The 19,491-nt window shown below is 42.3% G+C and overlaps 1 protein-coding gene across 1 annotated transcript in view; it reads right to left on the bottom strand.

The window, feature by feature from the left end:
- Window positions 1-19,491, bottom strand: part of cfap61 (cilia and flagella associated protein 61) — a 216,307-nt gene that overhangs the window by 88,331 nt on the left and 108,485 nt on the right. Inside the window, exon 17 of the mRNA XM_078557547.1 lies at window positions 8,265-8,392. Within this exon, the coding sequence (XP_078413673.1) occupies window positions 8,265-8,392 (128 nt within the window). The remainder of the gene's footprint in view (window positions 1-8,264; window positions 8,393-19,491) is intronic.

Below are 19,491 nucleotides of genomic sequence, written 5' to 3'. Positions count from 1 at the left end.
GCTTCTTCATGGTGAAAGTACTGGCAAGGCAGCAATTAATAATGGCCTTCTTGGTTTAAAATCATTTACTTAACTCATGTAGTATAATGTGGGCAAATGTGAAATTGCTCATTTTGGCAGGTAGAATAGAAAAGAAGCTTATTATCTAAATGGTGAGAGATTGCAGAGCTCTGAGATTCAGAGGGATCTGGATGTCCTAGTGCATGAATTGCAAAAGGTTGGTATGCAGGTACAGCAGGTAGTTAGGAAAGCCAATAGAATGTTATCATTTATTGTGAGGGGAATTGATTACAAAAGTAGGGAGATTGTGCTTCAGTTGTACAGGGCAACTGGCGAGACCATGGGGAGAATTTTCTCCCCGTCGGGCAGGCTGGCGGGAGAGGGTGCAGGCGGGCACACAGCTGATCACTGCCCGGGATCGGCTGCGCGCTGCTATTTTACGTGGGTGGTCCAATTAAGGCCCGCCCAGCATGACGCGCACCCGGAAGCGCTTAGCGCTACCTGTGCGGGTGGGGGGAGGAAGGAGAGTCGGGGCCTGCACCCTTTCACACATGCGCACGAAAGAGCGCAGAAATCTCCCTGAAGCACGGAGCTGCCTCAGGGAGATTACTTTATGAAAATTTGAAAAAAAGAATTTAAGAAATTATTCAGACATGTCCTCTCATGTGACAGTGTCACATGAGCTGGGACATGTCAATGAATTTTAATAAAAATATTTATTAAACTTATAAGCCCTTCATGAAACCTCATCCCGACCATGGATGAGGTTCCATGAAAAATGCGAAGGCTGCCTGGGTTCTTCGCCTGCCCCCCAACCTGACAATGACTTTAATGAGGTGATTACTGGCCTTAACAGGCCTTTGACAGTTCAACGGGCGTGCAGCCGACTCTAGTGCGCGCCCGCCGAACTGAAGATCGGAATGACGCAGGGTGACGTCGGGTCACACGCCTGATGTCACTGCACGTCATTTTATGTGTCGGTGAGCAGGGCCCACCCCTGCACGCCAATCAGAAGATTCAGGCCCATATCTCGACAGTACTGGTCTCCTTATTTAAAGAAAGATGTAAATGTGTTGGAAGTAGTTAAGAGAAGGTTTACTAGACTAATACCAGGGATGGGTGGGTTGTCTTATGAGGAAAGGTTGGACAGATTAGGCTTGTATCCACTGGAATTTAGAAGAGTAAGAGGTGACTTAATTGAAACCCTGAGGGGTCTTGACAGGGTGGATGTGGAGAGGATGTTTCGTCTTGTGGGAGAATCTAGAACTAGGGGTCACTGTTTAAAAATAAGGGGTCACTCATTTAAGACAAAGTTGAGGAGAAATTTTTTCTCTCAGAGGGTTGAGAGTCTTTGGAACTCTCTTCCTCAAAAGGCGGTGGAAGCAGAGTCTTTGAATACAGAGCTAGATAGATTCTTGATTAATAAAGGGGTAGCAGGTTATTAGAGGTAGGCAGGAATTTGTGGTTGAGGTTACATTCAGATCAGCCATGATCTTATTGAATGGCAGAGCAGGCTCGAGGGGCCGAGTGGCCTACTCCTGCTCCTAATTCATATGTTCGTATATACAAATAATTTATACATAACTAGCAGAAACATTTTGTATATTAATAATTGGTACAAATACTAGATGCACACAGATAAAAGTAGTGTCTAAAAAAAAATGTTTTCACCTCTCCCAATAATGACAGAAGTTCATCTGAATATTTTTCTGATCCCCTTAGGCACGTTGCTAATAATATATTAGCTGGGGGATGAGAGGGGAACCCAGGATTTTGGGATATGCCTCATAAATACAAGCTTGTATTAGCTCATAAGCATATCTGTTGAGTGTTACTGTTGCCTGAGATTTCTGAGAATATTCATGGAAAATGGCTATAGAAGGTTCATTTACCTGGAATGGTTTCTGGAGACCTTTAGCTACTTTCTCCGAATGCCCAGCAATTTGAAGTGCCCTTTACATTTTAGCCCTATTATCTAGCAATGGTTTGGGTGCTGTAAACCAGCTTGGAACCAGACTCCACTATATTTCAGCTGGACTTACTGGGTGGAACTTTTCCAGGCAAGGTATGGCAGGTTTTGGTGGAGTTTTGGGGAGTTAAATCTTCAAATAGCGATGTCAGATCAGGATCCTGACGTCATCCTGCACTCATAGGTTTTACCAGGAAGGGTATCTAGGTGAGGTTGGAACCCCTTTGGACCTGTCAAGCAATTAAATTGCTTGAAAAGTCAAGTAAGTCCTTCTTTAACTCTAACTTTCCCTGCCAGTGCACAAGTTCTGTGTTGTTTCAACATCGTGCCAGGTTGGAGGGGAGGAGTGCGCAGCTGGAAGTCATTGTTGACTGAATCAACCTGTTAGCAACAGTGTAAAGGCCAAAATTGTGGTTAGCCATTGTGAAAGGCTACCGCTGAAAGAATAGTTCTTTCATCCCCGCTATTTTCTTTGGGAACGCAACTTTGTCCAGTAACTTTCAAGTGCCTTGGAGTACACTGCACTGAATCTCAATGTTTTGCCTCGGAGATTCTGCCTCAACATGGGCACTACCAATGCTGCAGTAGCACAGACCTCTGGGGAGCAGGATTTTAACTCAGTACAGCAGCTGTAGGAGCATCAACACCAGAAGCAGTAGCCACATGCAACTCCACAGGACAGAAAGGATGGACAGGGCTGCAACTTGAAGGAGGCAATACTCCCGGCTCATATAGGTCAGGATAAAATGAAAATACTGCAGATGCTGGAAATCTGAAATAAGAACAAAGATGCTGGAAATTATCAGCAAGACTGGCAGTATCAGGACTATGTAAAGGTCATTGACCTGAAGCATTAATGACTTGGAGCATTAACTCTGTTTCCCTGTCCACAGGTGCTGCTTGATCTGCTGGATACTTCCAGCATTTTCAGTTTTCATTTCTAGAGACTAAGGGGCAGCTGCCTTGACATTTCTGACCAACAGAATGCTCAGGCCTTTGAAACAGATAGGGCAGCATTATACCCCCCATCGGGGGGGAAGTGTGGCAGCAGGCGTGCGCGGGCGGGCGGACTTCCAAACAGCACCCCCATTCGGAGGCGCGCCGCCATTTTACATGGGTGGGCTAATTAAGGAGCACTATGCGCTCCCTGTGCGGGCGGGCGGGGGGGGGGATTCCCTCAGCCGGGAGTGCGTGTGAAAAAGCACACAGATCTCCCGAGGCAAAGAGCTGCCTCAGGGAGATCGGCTCTGATTTAAAAGTTGAAATAAAGGTAATAAAAAAAAATTTCCCTGCCATGTCCCCTCATGTGACATTGCCACATGAGTTGGGACATGTCCATAACTTTTATTTAAACATTTGATAAAAATTTTAAAATCCTCATGAAACCTCGTCCCGCCCGTGGATGAGGTTTGATGCTTTTTCCGAGGCCCGGCCTGGGCTCCCGGCCTGGGCTCCCGGCCTGGGCTCCCGGCCTGCCAGGTCCATCAATCAGGTTAATTCGTTTTTTAATGGCCTTAGTAGGCCGTTGACAGTTCGGTGGGTGTGCAGCCGATTCGGCTGTGCATCCGCCGAACTGAAAATCTAAATGATACGGAATGATGTCGGGACGCACGCCCGATGTATCCCCGCCTCATTTTACACTTCGGCGAGCAGGCCCCGTCCCCGGTCACCAACCGGAAAAACCTGCCCATAGTCACAGACACCTGCAGCCATTAAGAAGCAAATCTCTATCCAGGAGAAGCAGAAGGGCCACACATTGCCTGTGGCTGTCAAGGTGACCACAGCTCTCAGTTTCTTCGAGTCTAGCTCCTTCCAAGCATCTGATGGTGACATCTACAGAATTTCACAATCTGCAGCCAACAAGTACATCACCCAGGACACTGTCAAGGCCTCCAGAATCAAATGCAAGAGGGCTGTTTGATTTGCTTCACTTGCAGGCTTTCTACAGGTCCAGTGGGTGATGCAGTATAAACTTAGCTGCGTTTTCAAAATAATGTAAAAGGCAGCCAGGTTTCCACTACCTGGACACATTGTTGGAAAGTTGGATAAACACAGGCTCACTGTCCCCTTTTCCCAACCACTCATCTGACTTTGATTATATAAAATTACTCACACGTCTCTGCAATCATTCAAATGCGGATGATATTACTGCGGGCTAATAAAACTTGCTTTAACTTTTACGGCATGGCTCTGCTTCAGTTGTTTCTATAATCCTTTCCGTAGGACTATTCCTTCCAGGTGATTTAGTTAGCAATAATCTGAAACTAGTTCTCTCTGCAGTCAATAAATGAGATTCCTTTGCTCTGATAACTAAGAAGCATCAGTGACTTAGAAATGCCACATCAGTGGTAATAGGAGAGTCAGCTTGGGTTAAAGTATGCTCAGGCAGAAACCCATGTGATTGAATCAGTCAGCTGCTGTTAACCATATTTATGTCTTTACAGCAAACCAATATCTCAGTTGACTTGCGATTGAAAATCTCACAGCTACCACTTGCCAAAATCTCTCAGTACATTCATTTTTTAACAGTTAATATTTATGAACGAAATCCCTGATCTCCTAACAGATCAGTCCTGTCAACGTTCTCACTATCAACTAAGTATTTTGTAGGAGTCTTGTAGTATCCTTACAATCTCCCACCATACTCCAAGATTAGCAATCTCCAAAATGTAAAAACTATTGTCCCATCCAGGAGACAGGAAGAAAAAAAAAATATATACCTGTGTCAGCCTGGCTACTTTATAAAATTATTTTTTCTGCTTTTCAAAATGGGCAATTGCTGAGCTGATACAAAGGCTGCAGCTGATCACAAGCTGTTTTCTGGAAGTTTCTGAGTAGTTTGAAAGCAAACAAAGGCTAACACATCAAATCTCCAGGAATGTGACAAGCCTTGCATCGTATAAACATTCCAGCCAAGCCAACACAAAGGATAGTAGACAAAGGATAGCAGACAGTAAGTCGGCATCAGCTAGTTATGGGCAAAGGTAGAGCCATTTGTGACTCCTAATCTTCAATGTTGGGCTAATGGCCCCACCACTACCTGCTCCAAAACACAATGGGTTTCAACCAGGAGCCTCATTGGCTGAATAGCTCAACCTGAAACCACCCTGTCACATGACCGAGGTTTGAGCTGTCTGAATTCCCTTAATTATACAGCTTCTGAACTTTATCTTCAGTTCCGGTCTAACCTCCAAAGGGAACTGGACTTCAGACTAGCAGCCTGCCTTTGACCACCATCTCTCTCCAAGTCTGGTTTCCAGAATGAACACTGTATCCGCCTACAGAGTGAACTAATACTCAGGATACAAGACACTTGGCTGCATCTTCAACGGTCTCAACCTGCAACCGAGTTCCTAGGACCAAGACCAGAAATTCTTTCAGACAAAGCCACCTGAAAGAAAGTTCCTTGGACATTGATTCTGGACTCTGGACTCACATGAAACCATAATTCTTATTTTTATCGTGGTCTTTGCCGTGAACCCCTTTCTTCCCTCATCCCTCTTTTAGTGTATGAATGTAAAAAGAGGTGGACGTTGCAAAACTCCTTCATGTGTGTGTGTGCATGTGCGTGTGTGTAATAAACTACCTCTCTTATCTCGAGTTTGCTGTGGGGTTACCTAGAGGATTGGACAACTCCCAAACTGAAGGGTTGGGGAAAATACCCCACCACTTATAAAGGGAGAAATCAAAAATCAAAAACATTTTTCAGTTTATGGATGGGTAGTGAGTGGAGAAATCAGGTTTGTTTAAACTATTCCCCCTCCTGTCCATAACACTATCGTTTGAAACTTGTGGCGTTTACTCATATTTCCCTGGCTGGAGTGTGAGACAAAGCAGAGATGAGCCGTTCCCAGTCTTCTATTGAAACTAGAAACCTGTAGTTTTAATAAAACTTTTCACTGCTTCTAGGAATGCTAGGATAGTCATAACTCCATAACAGCCTTGGCTTTCTCTCAGTATCCAATCAGAGGAAGCTGAAGAAAATACTTAAATAACCAACCAGGAGATGGATTGTAAAAAGAGAAAAAGAAAAAAAAAGACTAAAGAGGACTAGGAATAGGAATGAAGAGTTCATTAATGCCAACTTTGCATTCCATGCAGCTTGCTGCTTTAAGCCACATTTAAATTTCTGTCATGAGTTGACATCTCAAAACTGAAATGTTCACACATAGGAGTCATCCAATGTAGAGAGCTCTGGGTACTAAGCCATAGGCCAGGGTTTTTAGGATGGCAGGGCTTCCCATCCCGCCATCCGAAGAGTCGGCGGGGAACACATTTCAAGGAGTGCGAATTGGCTGCAGCAGGACTTCTGCCCCTCGCTCAGGAGGAAGTCCCGCCTGGGAGAGCTGCGGCCAAGTCGCTGTAGCGCCACAAGCTTTAGTGGACAGGACTGGGACTGCATGCAGTCCCCGAAGCCTAAGTCCTGAGATTCCGGGAACAGGTAAGTTCTGAACGTCTCAGGGCAGGGAGGGTAGGGGAGGCCAAGGGGGGTGGACACTGGAAGATTGGGGTGTCGCGGGAGAGGCTGGGTGGGGTGGGATGGGGTGGGGACAGGGAGGTCCAGTGGTTACCAAACCTTATTGGGGGGGGTGGTGGTGCCCGAAATTAAAAGGGGGCTTCTGGTGGAGGTGTCCACCCCTTCCCACCTGAGGCCTAAACTCAATTATTTTTGGTCTTCGCCCATATATGGGAACTCCTCCAGCCAGCCTAAAAACTGAGGCTGGGGGGAAAACTGCCCTTAAGTGGTCAATGATTGGTCACTTAAGGGAATCAACTGGGCCAAGGGCGGGTGGCTGGTCTGAGACCTCACCCGCCCCAGCATAAAATTGTAGCGAGGTCGGGGTAGCGGGAAGCCAATTCAAGGAATTTTACGCTCATGCCCCATCTACAAACCCACCGGTGGGGGAGGGAGCTTTAAATTCTTATTATAGTTATAACAATTTGAAGTTTCACAGACGTGCACTAGATAGAAAACAAAATTTCTGCTGTTCATTCTTTAAACCAAAATTATAAATTCATCCATAGGTACAGATTATAATGTTGCTATAAATAGAAAATCATGGCAGCTCAAGAGATATATAAAAGACTGAGTTTCATGCAAATGAGCATTAAATTCAGGCCATAAAGGCCACTGGACTGTGGTTCAGGTGTGCTCTGAGGTGGCTTATCTCACTGGGGTAGCAGTTGGAGGTGCACAAATGTTGCAGCCGGCCTGGGTAAAGGTGGAGGAAAATATGTTTGGCAACATTTTTATTACTGACCGCTATCCAGAGACTGCTGTTGGAAAGTGCAGGTGTACAAACAGGATCAGACAGCATGGCCAGAATTTTTACATCGTTGGGTGGGTGCGCATCCGACCCGAAAGAGAGTAAAATGATGCACAATGACCTCAGGCGAGTGTCCTGACGTCATCGCGCACTCGCACGATATTTCGGTTGGAGTCAGCAGCGCGCCTGCTGACAATTAAGGTCTATTAAGGCAATTAAATTCCCAATTAAATGTAATTTTTCGCTGCCCGTCCAACCTTACGGTTAGCGGGCAAGCGAAAAGGCCAAGCGGCCTTTGCATTTTTTAGGAAACCTCATCCAAGGGCGGGATGAGGTTTCCAACAGCAATTAAAAATAAAATAAAAATTTTAACTTCTCATTACTAACATGTCCCTGCTCATGTGAGAGAGTCACATGAGGGTACATGTTTTGTAACATTTTAAAAATCTTTATTTTTATTTCTTAAAATCTTCATCTCTGCGCTGTGCGAAGTTCCCCACTTGCCCTCCTCCCCGGTACCCCCCACATAGGCAGCACTGAGCACTGCAGCACATGTTTCATGCTGGGTGGGCCTTAATTGGCTTGCCAGTGTGCAATTGCGATCGGGCCCTGATTGCGGGCGGCAATCAGCTTCCTGACCGCTCCTACCAAGCCTGCCCGACAAGGGCAAAATCCTGGCCCATGTTGCTGCCCAAAGTCAACAAGCATGACAACATTTACTATCTGAGGCTATAGATGAAGAATGGTCACTTGACTGTGCTCGTCGAGGGCTGACACCATCCCTAGAACCAACCCAGCAGAAGTTAGTGTGTTCAAGAAAAGAGGCAAGAAAAGGCAGAAAAAATTAAAATAAATTACTTAAATGCCTATAAGTGAGAATAAGGGCATTTAACGAAAAGATTCTGCTAATGTCTAATAATCCTTCAAGAATTAATCTTGCAGCTGAGGGCATTATTACAGTAACATATTTTTACCACTGTTATCCTATGCACAATTATCACAAACTGTAAAAAGCAGAATTATATTACCAGAAGACCAATGTTTCTAGGAAGGAGATCCCAGCGTCTGAAGCACCAACCACCACAATTCTTGCATTGATGGTCACCTTTGGCTCCAGGGTCAACTTTCGATTTATGTGGTTTAAAGCATACTTTGGCTGAAAAGAAATGCACATTAATGCTCATTAATCGCGCACAATTTTAACTCTATTCCATCTTCTCTTCAAACTGCTGTTTCTTTATGGGATAAAGTTCAATAGGATACCTGGTCCAATTGGTTATTTAAAATGCATGAGTTTATATCGTCAGGCTTCTTGAGCATTGACAGTGCCCAGGCCTAGAACAATCATGTCCTTGTATGATCTTACATACATACACACACACACACTTTCCAGTAGACACCACAGCTACCTGAAGCACTGAGGCATCAAGGCAAACTTCTGCTCTTACTGACATCAGGTAACTCAGCAGAGACTAGAGACAAGTCTGGAAACTTCTGAACTGTATACCTTGGTACCATCCATCCAGTGTAGTACAACAAAACTTTATTATCTTAAATAAAGTAATTAAAGTAATAAAGTATTAAATTAAGCAATAAAGTATTAAATAAAGTAATGGGCCTCTGTGCCTTTCTGAGATCAAGTCTAATTATATTCTGTTTTATAACGGCAGGACCATTACAACATGTAATGAACAATCTATTATTCTGCTCTTTTATATGGAACTGAGATGAACTAACCTTTCTATTTTAAGGCTACTAAATCTAATTATGAAACAATCTGAGATCAATTAGGAGTTATTTGTCATAGGTGAGGAAATTTGGAAGTGCTTGCAGCTTTGTAGATTGGGAGGTGTTTCTGAATTTCCAGGTCTAAGCAACCAAATATGACTGCCTTACTTCCTTTGCTTATTATAGTTATGACAATTTGAAGTTTCACAGATGTGCACTAGATAGAAAACAAAATTTCTGCTGTTCATTCTTTAAACCAAAATCATAAATTCATCCATAGGTACAGATTATAATGTTGCTATAAATTGCAAATCATGGTAGCTCAAGAGATATATAAAAGACTGAGTTTCATGCAACTTGTACTTTTTTCATGGTGTAAATCAGTGAATAACTGCCTGTTGTCCAACAGAATGCACGTGGTGTTCCAGATGATCGTATATCACCAATAATAACAATAAACCTAGCAATTTGAAATATTGATTGCAAAGGAGAAGGCAAAAGGGAAAAAACAAACAACATTTTGCCTGTCAATTTAAAATCCATTTCATTTTGATTAAATGGAACAGTGATCATAAGCAATTTACCAATAAATTGAAAACTAAATTGGGAACGGAACTGCAATTTCTGAAAGCACCATCTGAAAATTTAGTTTTGGGTTATCCACCAATTTTCTGTTGCACAGTTTATGATTTAGCTGAATGACAACTCAAATACTCCTGTTTTTCAGTTGTGCTGGACTAACTTCTCTAAATGGTGCAAATGCAGAATACAGATTCGATCTGATTCTGGAAGCAGCTGTATTGATTTGGCTACAATATTTGCATATTTTATGGTATATATACAATCTATAATTCATCACACAATAAAGCTATGATGTCATGAGTAATATGCAATTATCTGGATTGCATTTATGCAGCAGTCAGATGAGACACAAACTGGGCTAACTTGCTTCAATCTTGACAAGTTTGGAAACAAACAATTAAGAAATGTTGCATTTTAGAAATGAGAATTTGACCAGTTTTGAAACTGGGTATCTATATTCACCTAAAAGTGCTGCCACCATCATCTAACAGCCAAACTAATTTGGCGTAAGCACATTTGGAAACACTTAAAAAACTTTAATTTGGATTCAGAACCTGTAGAAAGGCTCACCCCTTACACAATTTGAAATTTGTCACTGTAAATGTCGACCATATCTTGGGTTGACAGTGGTAAGGAATGAAACATTTCATTGAATAGAATCATAGAATGTTTACAGCACAGAAAGAGGCCATTCCGCCCATTGTGTTTGTTGGCTCTCTCCCCTCGCCTTTTCCCAGTAGCCTGCAAATTTTTTCTCCTCAGATAATTACTCAGTTTTCTTTTTAAAGCCTCAACTGAATCTGCCTCCATCACACTCTCAGGCAGTGCATTCCAGATACTCGCTGTGCACGAGGTTTTGCTCATATCACCACGGCTTCTTTTGCCAATCACTTTAAATCAGTGTCCTCTGGTTCTCAACCCTTCCACCAATGAGAACGGTTCCTTCCTATCTACTCTGTTCCGTCCCCTCATGATGTTGAACACCTCTTTCAAATCTCCTCTCAACTTTCTCTTCTCTAAAGACAGCAGCCCCAGCTTCGTCAATCTATCTTCGTAAGTCTCTCATCCCCAGAACCATTTTCGCAAATCTTTTCCGCACCCCCTCCATTGTTTTCACATCCTTTTTAAAGCGTGCTGTCCAGAATTTGACACAATGCTTCAGCTGAGGTTGAACCAGTGTTTTATAATGATTCATCATAACTTTCTTACTTTTGTACTTATAAAGTCCAGGATGCCATCTGCCTTATGAATCACTTTCTCAACCTGTCCTGCCACCTTCAACGATTTGTGCACATATACCTCCAGGTCCCTCTGCTCCTGCATCTCTTTTAGATTTGGACCCTTTATTTTATATTGTCTTTCCTTGTTCTTCCTACCAAAACATATCGAACCACGGTCAGAGTACTGCATACAATTCTGATCGCCATATTATAAAAAAGATATAGAGGGACTGGAGAGGATGCAAAAAGGTTTACAAAAGTGAGAACAGAAATACAGCGTATACCCATTAGTAGAGAATGAACAGGCATGAGCTCTTTTCTCTTGAATAAGGGTTTGATAGAGTAATGTCAGAGTGACTGTTTACACTTGTGAGGAAAAGCAAAACTAGGGGCCATCAATACAAGACAATCACCAAGAAATCAAATAAGGAATTCAGAAGCAACTTCTTTACCAGAGAATGGTGAAAATGTGGAACTGACTGCCACAGAGAGCGGTTGAAGTGAATAGTATAAATGCATTTACGGGGAGACTGGATAGGCACATGAGGGAGAAAGAAATAAAGGGTTAGATGAATTGCATTATATAAGGAAAGATGGGAGGAGGCTCAGTAGAGGATAAACACCGACATGGTCTGGTTTTGGCCAAATGGCCTGTTTCAGTGCTGTATATCCTATTTTAATTTTAAGAGCCATCAGATCGAGAAGACAGTAATTACCTCAAGATAATTTTATCCAGATCTTGAAGCCCATACTTTCCAGTCCTCTCACTTAGATTCTCATGACATTCTTATGACATAAGAATAAGGGGAGGCAGTGGCATAGTGGTATTGTCACTGGACTGGTAATCCAGAGTCCCACAGCAATGCTCTGGGGACCTGGGTTTGAACCCCACCACAACTGATGGTGGAATTTGAATTCAATAAATATCTGGAATTAAAAGTCTAATGATGACCATGAAACCATTGTTGTAAAAACCCATCTGGTTCACTAGTGTTCTTTAGGGAAGGAATTCTGCTGTCCTCACCTGGTCTGGCCTACACGTAACTCCAGACCTACCTTATGTCTGACTCTTAAGAATGCAGGGGCAATTACGGATGGGCAATAAATGCTAGCCTAGCCAGCGATGCCCACATCCTATGAATGAATAAAAAAAAATCTTAACAGAGCACAAAATTCAAACCATTTGCCTTCATAATCTGCGTAAGCATGTATCATTGGGCCTCAGGAACCACATATAAAATCAATGTTCTTATTTTTTTGCATACAAACACCAAAAACAATACTACCCAAACCACAAAGTTAACTAAGTGCAAACCAGTAAGTAAGAAATATAACTAGGATCAAGTTATTTTGGCTTGGTATAAAATGTTGGCTGACATTTGGTGCAGCACTGAGGAAGTGCTGCTTTGACAAAAGTGCCTTCTTTCAGATCAGATGTTAAATCAAGGCCCCTTATCCCACCTCACAGGGACTTAAAATATAATATGGTAATATTCAAAGAAAAGCAGGGGAGTTAGCTGCCAGTGTCCTGGCCAATACCTTATCCTTCAACTAACATAGCAAAAGCAGATTTTTTTTCTCATTACTGTTTGTGGAACCTTGCTGTATGTAAGTTGGTTGTAGTATTTCCCTATGTTACACTCTATTATGCAGATATAAAAGACACCCTGGCATTATTTTAAAGAGAACATGGAGTTCTCCCATTGTCCTGGCCAGCATTTATCATCCTCAATCAACACCACCAAACCGCTAATTTATCTCAGTGCTGTTTTTGGAATCTAGCTGCACACATATTGGCTGCACAAGATCATGAAAGGCACTGTATAAATGCAAGTTAATTCTTTCTTTATGTACTTATTAAAATATTTATAAAGGGCTTAGCATATTGGTAGCTCGAAACAAATCATTTATTATTAAACAGCCTACACATTATTCAACGAACATAATCGACCCTTAAAAGTGAAGAATCAACTCATTAATAACTAAAGTATTTAGAAAGGTAATTTACAGGCTGGGTCCAGAAAATAATTTAGTCATCCTCAAAAAATAACTGAGGAAGTAAAGAAGTCACGGTGATATTTTTCAGAGTTCCACTTTTCTGAGAAACTCTGCATTAAGATCCTCAAACAAGTGGCATATTTTATCCTTTTGTATCTAACGATGTACAGGTATAAATTGATGGATATATCAGCATTGTCCCATACTGAGTTGTGCATTATGTTTTACACAAAGAATGGATGCTAAAATTCATTTCGTATTCAATTTGAACACTACAAAAAAGTGACAGAATTCCAATAGTTTCATTTGATAGCTGATACAAACCAACTATGTTGCTAATATGTATTAGTAATGTTTGATGATGTGTAGTAATGCACCAGTAATGTTGATGCATAAATTGTGCAATGGGAATTCTATGATATGACAGAACCAGTACACGCAATGGCCTGGTCTAAGTGTCACCTAGCTCATGCGTGGGTTAAACTCTTACTAATTGGAACATGACAAACTCATTCAAGTTAGCTGGATCCATCCACTGATATTGAGCAAAGGCCACATCAGAAAGTGTGACTTGAGACAAACACTTCTATGTGAATATTAATGCAAAAGCAGCTTTTTTCTACTTGAGGCTATTTCAATATACAAGATTATCAATAATCATGTGGAGTAAACAGTTAACTCTAAAAATAGCCACTGAACATGTGCATAAGGAGCTATTTCTGAGCTATCACTGAGTAGCATCTCAGACAGTAGCCCTAGCTATCTTTTGGTCTTATTTAATCTTTGTAAATAGTTAGCATGTAAATAAATTTTTAACAAAAGACCATTGTCTCCAGCAAGGTCTCTTCTAGCCTAAGAAGCTATCGAATCCCAAGATAAAACCACGATAACAGATGGTGGCAGCAGTGGCTACACCCACAGAGGAACAGTAGAAAATGATGGGAAAAGCCTCAAGTGAAGCCTAGCAACAGTGCAGCTCAGTGGGTGAAGGACTTCAAGGCCAACACAGCATCCACACTGGAGAAGACAAAATAACAAGGGAAGCCCAGTGACTGGCAAGACAGGCATCATGAGAAAAGACAACCTTGAATCAGGGTGAGAAATGACTACTACTTTGTACCAACCAGAATCATTTCAAAATATTGAGGGCCCCAAACAGGCTGAGCAATGGCAAAATTGGCAAAGATGGTTTACTGGAACGCCTCAGGTCTTGCGAGCAAAGAGAACAAAGAGCAAGTTAGCACTTTGTTTTACACTGTTGGGAGCATGGCAGACAATGTGCTGGCCAGGTGGGAGTGAATGGAGAGACAGCCTCCTATGAGGATGTCATCGGAGCCTTTGACTCATACTTCAGTCTCCATAAAAATATTGTCATTGAAAGGGTGAAACTTAATCGGCACAGTCAAAAACAGGGTGAAGGGATTGACTCATTTGTCAATGAATTGTACCGCCTAGCCGAAAATTGAGAGTATGGGACATTAAAAGATGACCTGATCAGAGATAGAATAGCCATTGGTGTTTCAGATGAGAATCTCTCCAACTTCCTGCAATCTCGGGAAAATTTAAATTTAAGCAAAGCTGTACGACTGACCAGACAGCCCGAAGAGTGGAGGCAGAATAAGGCTTTTGTCAGAGGTGCGAGGGAAATTCCCAAGAACAGACCGATGAAGTCATTCAATTTGTGGGTTGTGAAATCAAAAGTATAGCAAGGCAGCAACCAGAGAAACGCCCTGAAAAGGTGCCAACCGCCATTTGTCAATACCCCCATTGTGGTGGGAAGAAGGTCCACAGGCAGGGAGAATGCCCACAATCGGGAAGAATGCCTTGCCTGAATTGTGCAATGCCATGGCTGTAGCAAGCTAGGCCATTTGAAGGTGGTCTGCCGTTCCAGAAAATATGTAATCTTCACTTCTCTTTGGGGACAGGCTAGAGCAGGATGCACCAAGAATGATGGTGACCACCTGCAAAATGATATTCTAGACTTTAGTTTGCTCTTTCAGGAAAGAGTGCAAGAGAATGAAGCTGCTGCAGAGGCAGATGATCTGTTGAGAGTAGAGGTCCTGGACCTTACTACACTCTTTGACTCCACTGCCATTGATCATGAAATCTTTGTTGTCTCTTCTGAGAAGAATTATCCTTTTGTTGAAGAAGGTAATAAAGAGGTGAATTTTTCTGCTTATTCCACTGAGCCCACCAATGACATGCTACAACAATTGCAAGCAGTCAGAAAAAAGCTATCCCGGGAGAATGAGACGGTTAACTCCAAATTGGATCAAACCAATAGTGAAAGTTCAGAAGTTATTAATTTGTACAAATGTAAGCTGGAGCTCACGCATGGATCTCATCAGCAAGCCATGGAAGCACTCGAGCTTTCTTTCAGCAAAGACACAGAGGCCCAAACTGCAGAGTTTCTACACCTTAGAAAAATGTAAAGTCGAGCATCAAATGGAGCTTGAAAATATAAAATTAAACATCAGTTGGAGAAGTGACACTACCTGAAAGAGAAGGCTGAACTACAAGCCTAGCTATTAGCAGTCACACAGCAGTACCAAGCCACAGAGAGGGATTTAAACATTCAAAATGCTGCAACACAAGAAAGTGAACATACTGCAGTAGAGGAGCATATCAATGATAGGTGAAAGGTTCTCAGGGGTAGGTGGGAATGTGGAGTTGAGGTTACAATCAGATCAGCCATGATCTTATTGAATAGCAGAGCAGGCTCAAGGAGCCGAGTGGCCTACTCCTGCTCCTAATTCATATGTTCGTCAATGCTGTACCCCCATCTGAGGAAACTGTCACAGCATCAGACGGGAAGATTTGACTATAGAGCAGCTATCTAAATAAGTGCTGACGCTAGCTGTTTTTCCAATATTACTGAGACTCTTGTAGTAAAAACACCCAATGCTGATGTTGAACAAGCAAGTCTGCAGACCAGAGTACTATGCAGGAACTTCCTATAGATCCTTGTCCTGAAGTTTATTCTGAAAGGTGCAATCATACTTTCTGCAGCAGACTCCGAGATCTCATTGTCTGCAGTGGAACAGCCTCACACTAAAGCAAGCGTAGTGATACCCTGGCCTATATAGAGAGAAATTCCTACCCTAGAAGAGTAGGGAAGTCCTTCTTTCCTAGTCTCCAGCCGTTCTTTGTTCTTCTTTTTGTTTACCAGGTTCATTTCTGGCACAGGTATTGAATGCTTCTCTTGTTGTTACAGCAGTGGAGAATGATACAGCTTCAAATTCTTCATAACAGTCGAAAATGCTTCATTTTGTTAAACCAGCGCTTTCACCTTTCCCCAGAGTGCAATGCCAAAACTGATGAGAGGGAGAATTTCAGGTCATTGTCTTCTTTTTTGAGGGGTTGTGATCGTTCAAGTTCCGGAGGGTCCTCTCTTGAATCAGTTTTCCTTGATTGGTCATCCCTACCTTTACATTCATGTCATTGTAAATGTCACAGCTCAGGAGCCAGCTGTTGTGAGAAGCTGCTATCCCACTCCACCAATGTGTTTGCTTTTCAAGGAGACAAAAGGGTGCCCATACATCCTGCATGTCCTCCAAGTGAGCTGAGAACACTGTTGGAGACGCACACCTTTGGCAAAGGTAACTTGGGGGGGTGTGGGGGTGGGAGGTGTGGGCGAAGTAGGGGTTAGATGGAAACGTAACCAGCACACGAGGTTAACAGTTTGTGGGAAGAGTGAACTGGGGAGGAGACGTAAAGTAACCCTAACTCTAATAATAGCTACTGATCATGTGCATAAAGAGCCATGTCACAGTGATGTCACTCACTGGAAGATGACTGAGTAGCATCTCAGAGAGTAGATCTAACTGGTCTTTGTCTTATTTAACCTTTGTAAATAGTTGGCTTGTGAATAAATGTGTTTTGAACAAAGGACCATTGTCTCCAACAAGATCTCTTCTAGAACAAGAAGCCAACAAATTCCGAGATAAAACCACAATAAAAGAAATCAGAAAATAGTACCAAATCACAACACAGAAAATGCTGGAAAAACTCAGCAGGTCTAACAGCATCTGGGGAGAGAAAGACAGAGTTAATGTTTTGAGTCCGTATGACTCTTGAGAAAGACAGAGATAATATTTTGAGTTTGACGGACTCAAAAGGTTAACTCTGTCTTTCTCTCCCCAGATGCTGTTAGACCTGCTGAGGTTTTCCAGCATTTTCTGTTTTTGTTTCAGATTTCCAGCATCTGCAGCATTTTGCTTTTATCATAGTACCAAATCACACTCTGCTACACTAATACAATTGTAGCTTTATGCTTTTTTTTTAACAGTCTTAGTTCCATTTTGGCGCTCTTAATTACTTTCAGGAAAATCCATTTTGTTGATACATAATAATGTTTACATAGGGATATCAGCAACTGAAATTATCACATTAAATTTATTGAAATAAATCTTATGTCCACCATATAAAATCTCTTTGCACTTGGAATGTTGAAGTGCTGCAGGAATTTGCACTGCAATTTTGAGTTTATATTATTTTTCCAGGTATCATAATTTGTAATTTTAATGTGTTGTTGCTTCTGAATAAAAATAGAAAATGGCACTTCAGCATTTCTTCCCCCATGGATGACTTAAACACAACATAATAGATTGAGGAACAGAACATGGTGATTTCAAGCACATTACACAACTCCCTGAAGATTACAGCTGTCATGCTTCAGTAATCACTGCTCCTTGCATTTCAGCAAGGCATACACTAATTGGCCTCAGAGAGTTTAGGATTAGGTGGATTGGTCCCAGAACACACCTTATTTCAAATGCCCATTAGCACAATATACTGAACATGGCACTCAAAGGAGTGATCAAACCTGAATGCTGACAAATCAGAGTGATGTTCCCTTTCTTTGGTTTTACAAGATTCTGTTTCTCTTTATCCCTCTTTATGTGTACCATTCGATTTACAGAATTCACAGAATCGTTACAGCACAGGAGGCCATTCTGCCCATCATGTCTGCATCACCTCTCTGAATGAGCAATTCACAGTGCCATTCTCCCACCTTCTTCCTTTTCAGATAACAGTCTAATTTCCTGTGAATGCTACAACTGAACCTGCCTCCATCATACTCCCAGGTAGTACATTCCAGACCTTAACCACTTGCTGCATTAAAAAGTTTTTTCTCATATTGCTTTTGTTTCTTTTGCCAATTACTTTAAATATGTGACCTCTTGTTCTTGATCCTCTCAAAAGTAGGAGCAGTTTCTCCCTATCTACTCTGTCGAGGCTCCTCAGGATTGTGAATACCTCTATCAAGTCTCCTTTCAGCCTTCTTTTCTTCAAGGAAAACAGTCCTAACTTCTCCAATCTATCTTCATATCCTCATCTCTGGAATCATTCTCATGAATCTTTTCTGCGCTCTCTCCAATGCCTTCACATTTTTCCTGAAGTGCAGCACTTAGAACTGGACGCAATATTCCAGCTGAGGCCAAACTAATGTCGTATACAAGTTCAACCTAGCTCCTTGCTTTTGTACTCTATGCTCCTATTAATAAAGCCGGGGATACTGTCTGCTTTATTAATTGCTCTTTCTACCTGTCCTGCTACCTTCAATGACTTATGCACATATGTTTTTAAACACCTTTTCATTTCATTCTCATTCTTTCCTTTCGCTATTTCCATCTGAGATAATTATATGTTCTTTCTAAACTGTTATTTAAATACAATTATAAGCTCCTCATAAAACTGATTTTTAACAGTCCAAAATATTTGAAATATTTAAGATGTATTATTATTTAAGAGATTGCATTCCATTAAAAGTATGTAATAAGACACCACAATAAGTTACAGGCCTTGAGTTGCACAGCCCATGCTACACAGCTGCCTAATGGCCCCAAATGGCTGCCAAGCCACTGCATCTGTGCCACCCACCATATTGGATAAGGACAAACAAGAGGTGTCCTTTGCTGGTTATTAAATAGTCGGTGAGTGGGTAGTCAGTATATGGTCTGGGGGTCATCAAATAGGGTTGAGGGACAGAGGTGAGATCCATGATGTGCGAGACAATAATCAGAAAGGCAGGGTGGGTGAGGGGGATAGGGAAGCCACCATCAGTGGGGAGAGGAAGACAGAGGCCAAGATCAACAAGGAAAGGTAAGGAAAGAGGTTGCTTTTGGCAGAGAGTGGGGAGGGTAAGAAAAAGAGATTGGTGAGGTGGTGGAGAGAGAAGTGGAGATTGTGGGGGGTGGGGGAGAGAGGCCAGCATGGGGGTGAGGTTGGAAAAGAGGCTGGGATCGGCAGGGGAGTGAGGGAGAGACCAGACCTGCAGCAGGGGTGGGGAGAGGCCTTGATCAGTAGTGAGGGGTCCAAAGACTCCAAGAGGAATGGGAGGTGTACTTCCATAAGGAGAAAGGCAGTTAACGTTTGGAGCCAGCAGCTCCCTCTTCTTACGGTTGGGTTCCAACCACAGATAAGCCCATGCAGAAGCAGCGAATTTTACAACCGGCTCCCAATTGCACTGTGGAAGCCAGATTTAAATATGTTAATTAAGTGTCCTGACGTGCCATGATGAGGCATTTGGATGCCCCAATTTTGTTGCCATGAAAAAGGCAGCAGGCACATGCATGACATGTTGGGGGCTCATTCCCCATATTTAATACTTGGACCTCCCCTTTTCCTTACCTTTCTCCCACCCTCCATGGGGTATTAATATTGAATTAGTAATGACTTACATTCAATGACAAATTTTCCTATACGACTCTAACCTCAATGAATA

This window comes from Cetorhinus maximus, chromosome 14 (assembly GCF_964194155.1).
Source record: "Cetorhinus maximus chromosome 14, sCetMax3.hap1.1, whole genome shotgun sequence".
Lineage (NCBI taxonomy): Eukaryota > Metazoa > Chordata > Chondrichthyes > Lamniformes > Cetorhinidae > Cetorhinus > Cetorhinus maximus.
Note: the sequence above shows the minus strand (reverse complement) of the source record. Positions and strands in the feature narration are given on the sequence as shown.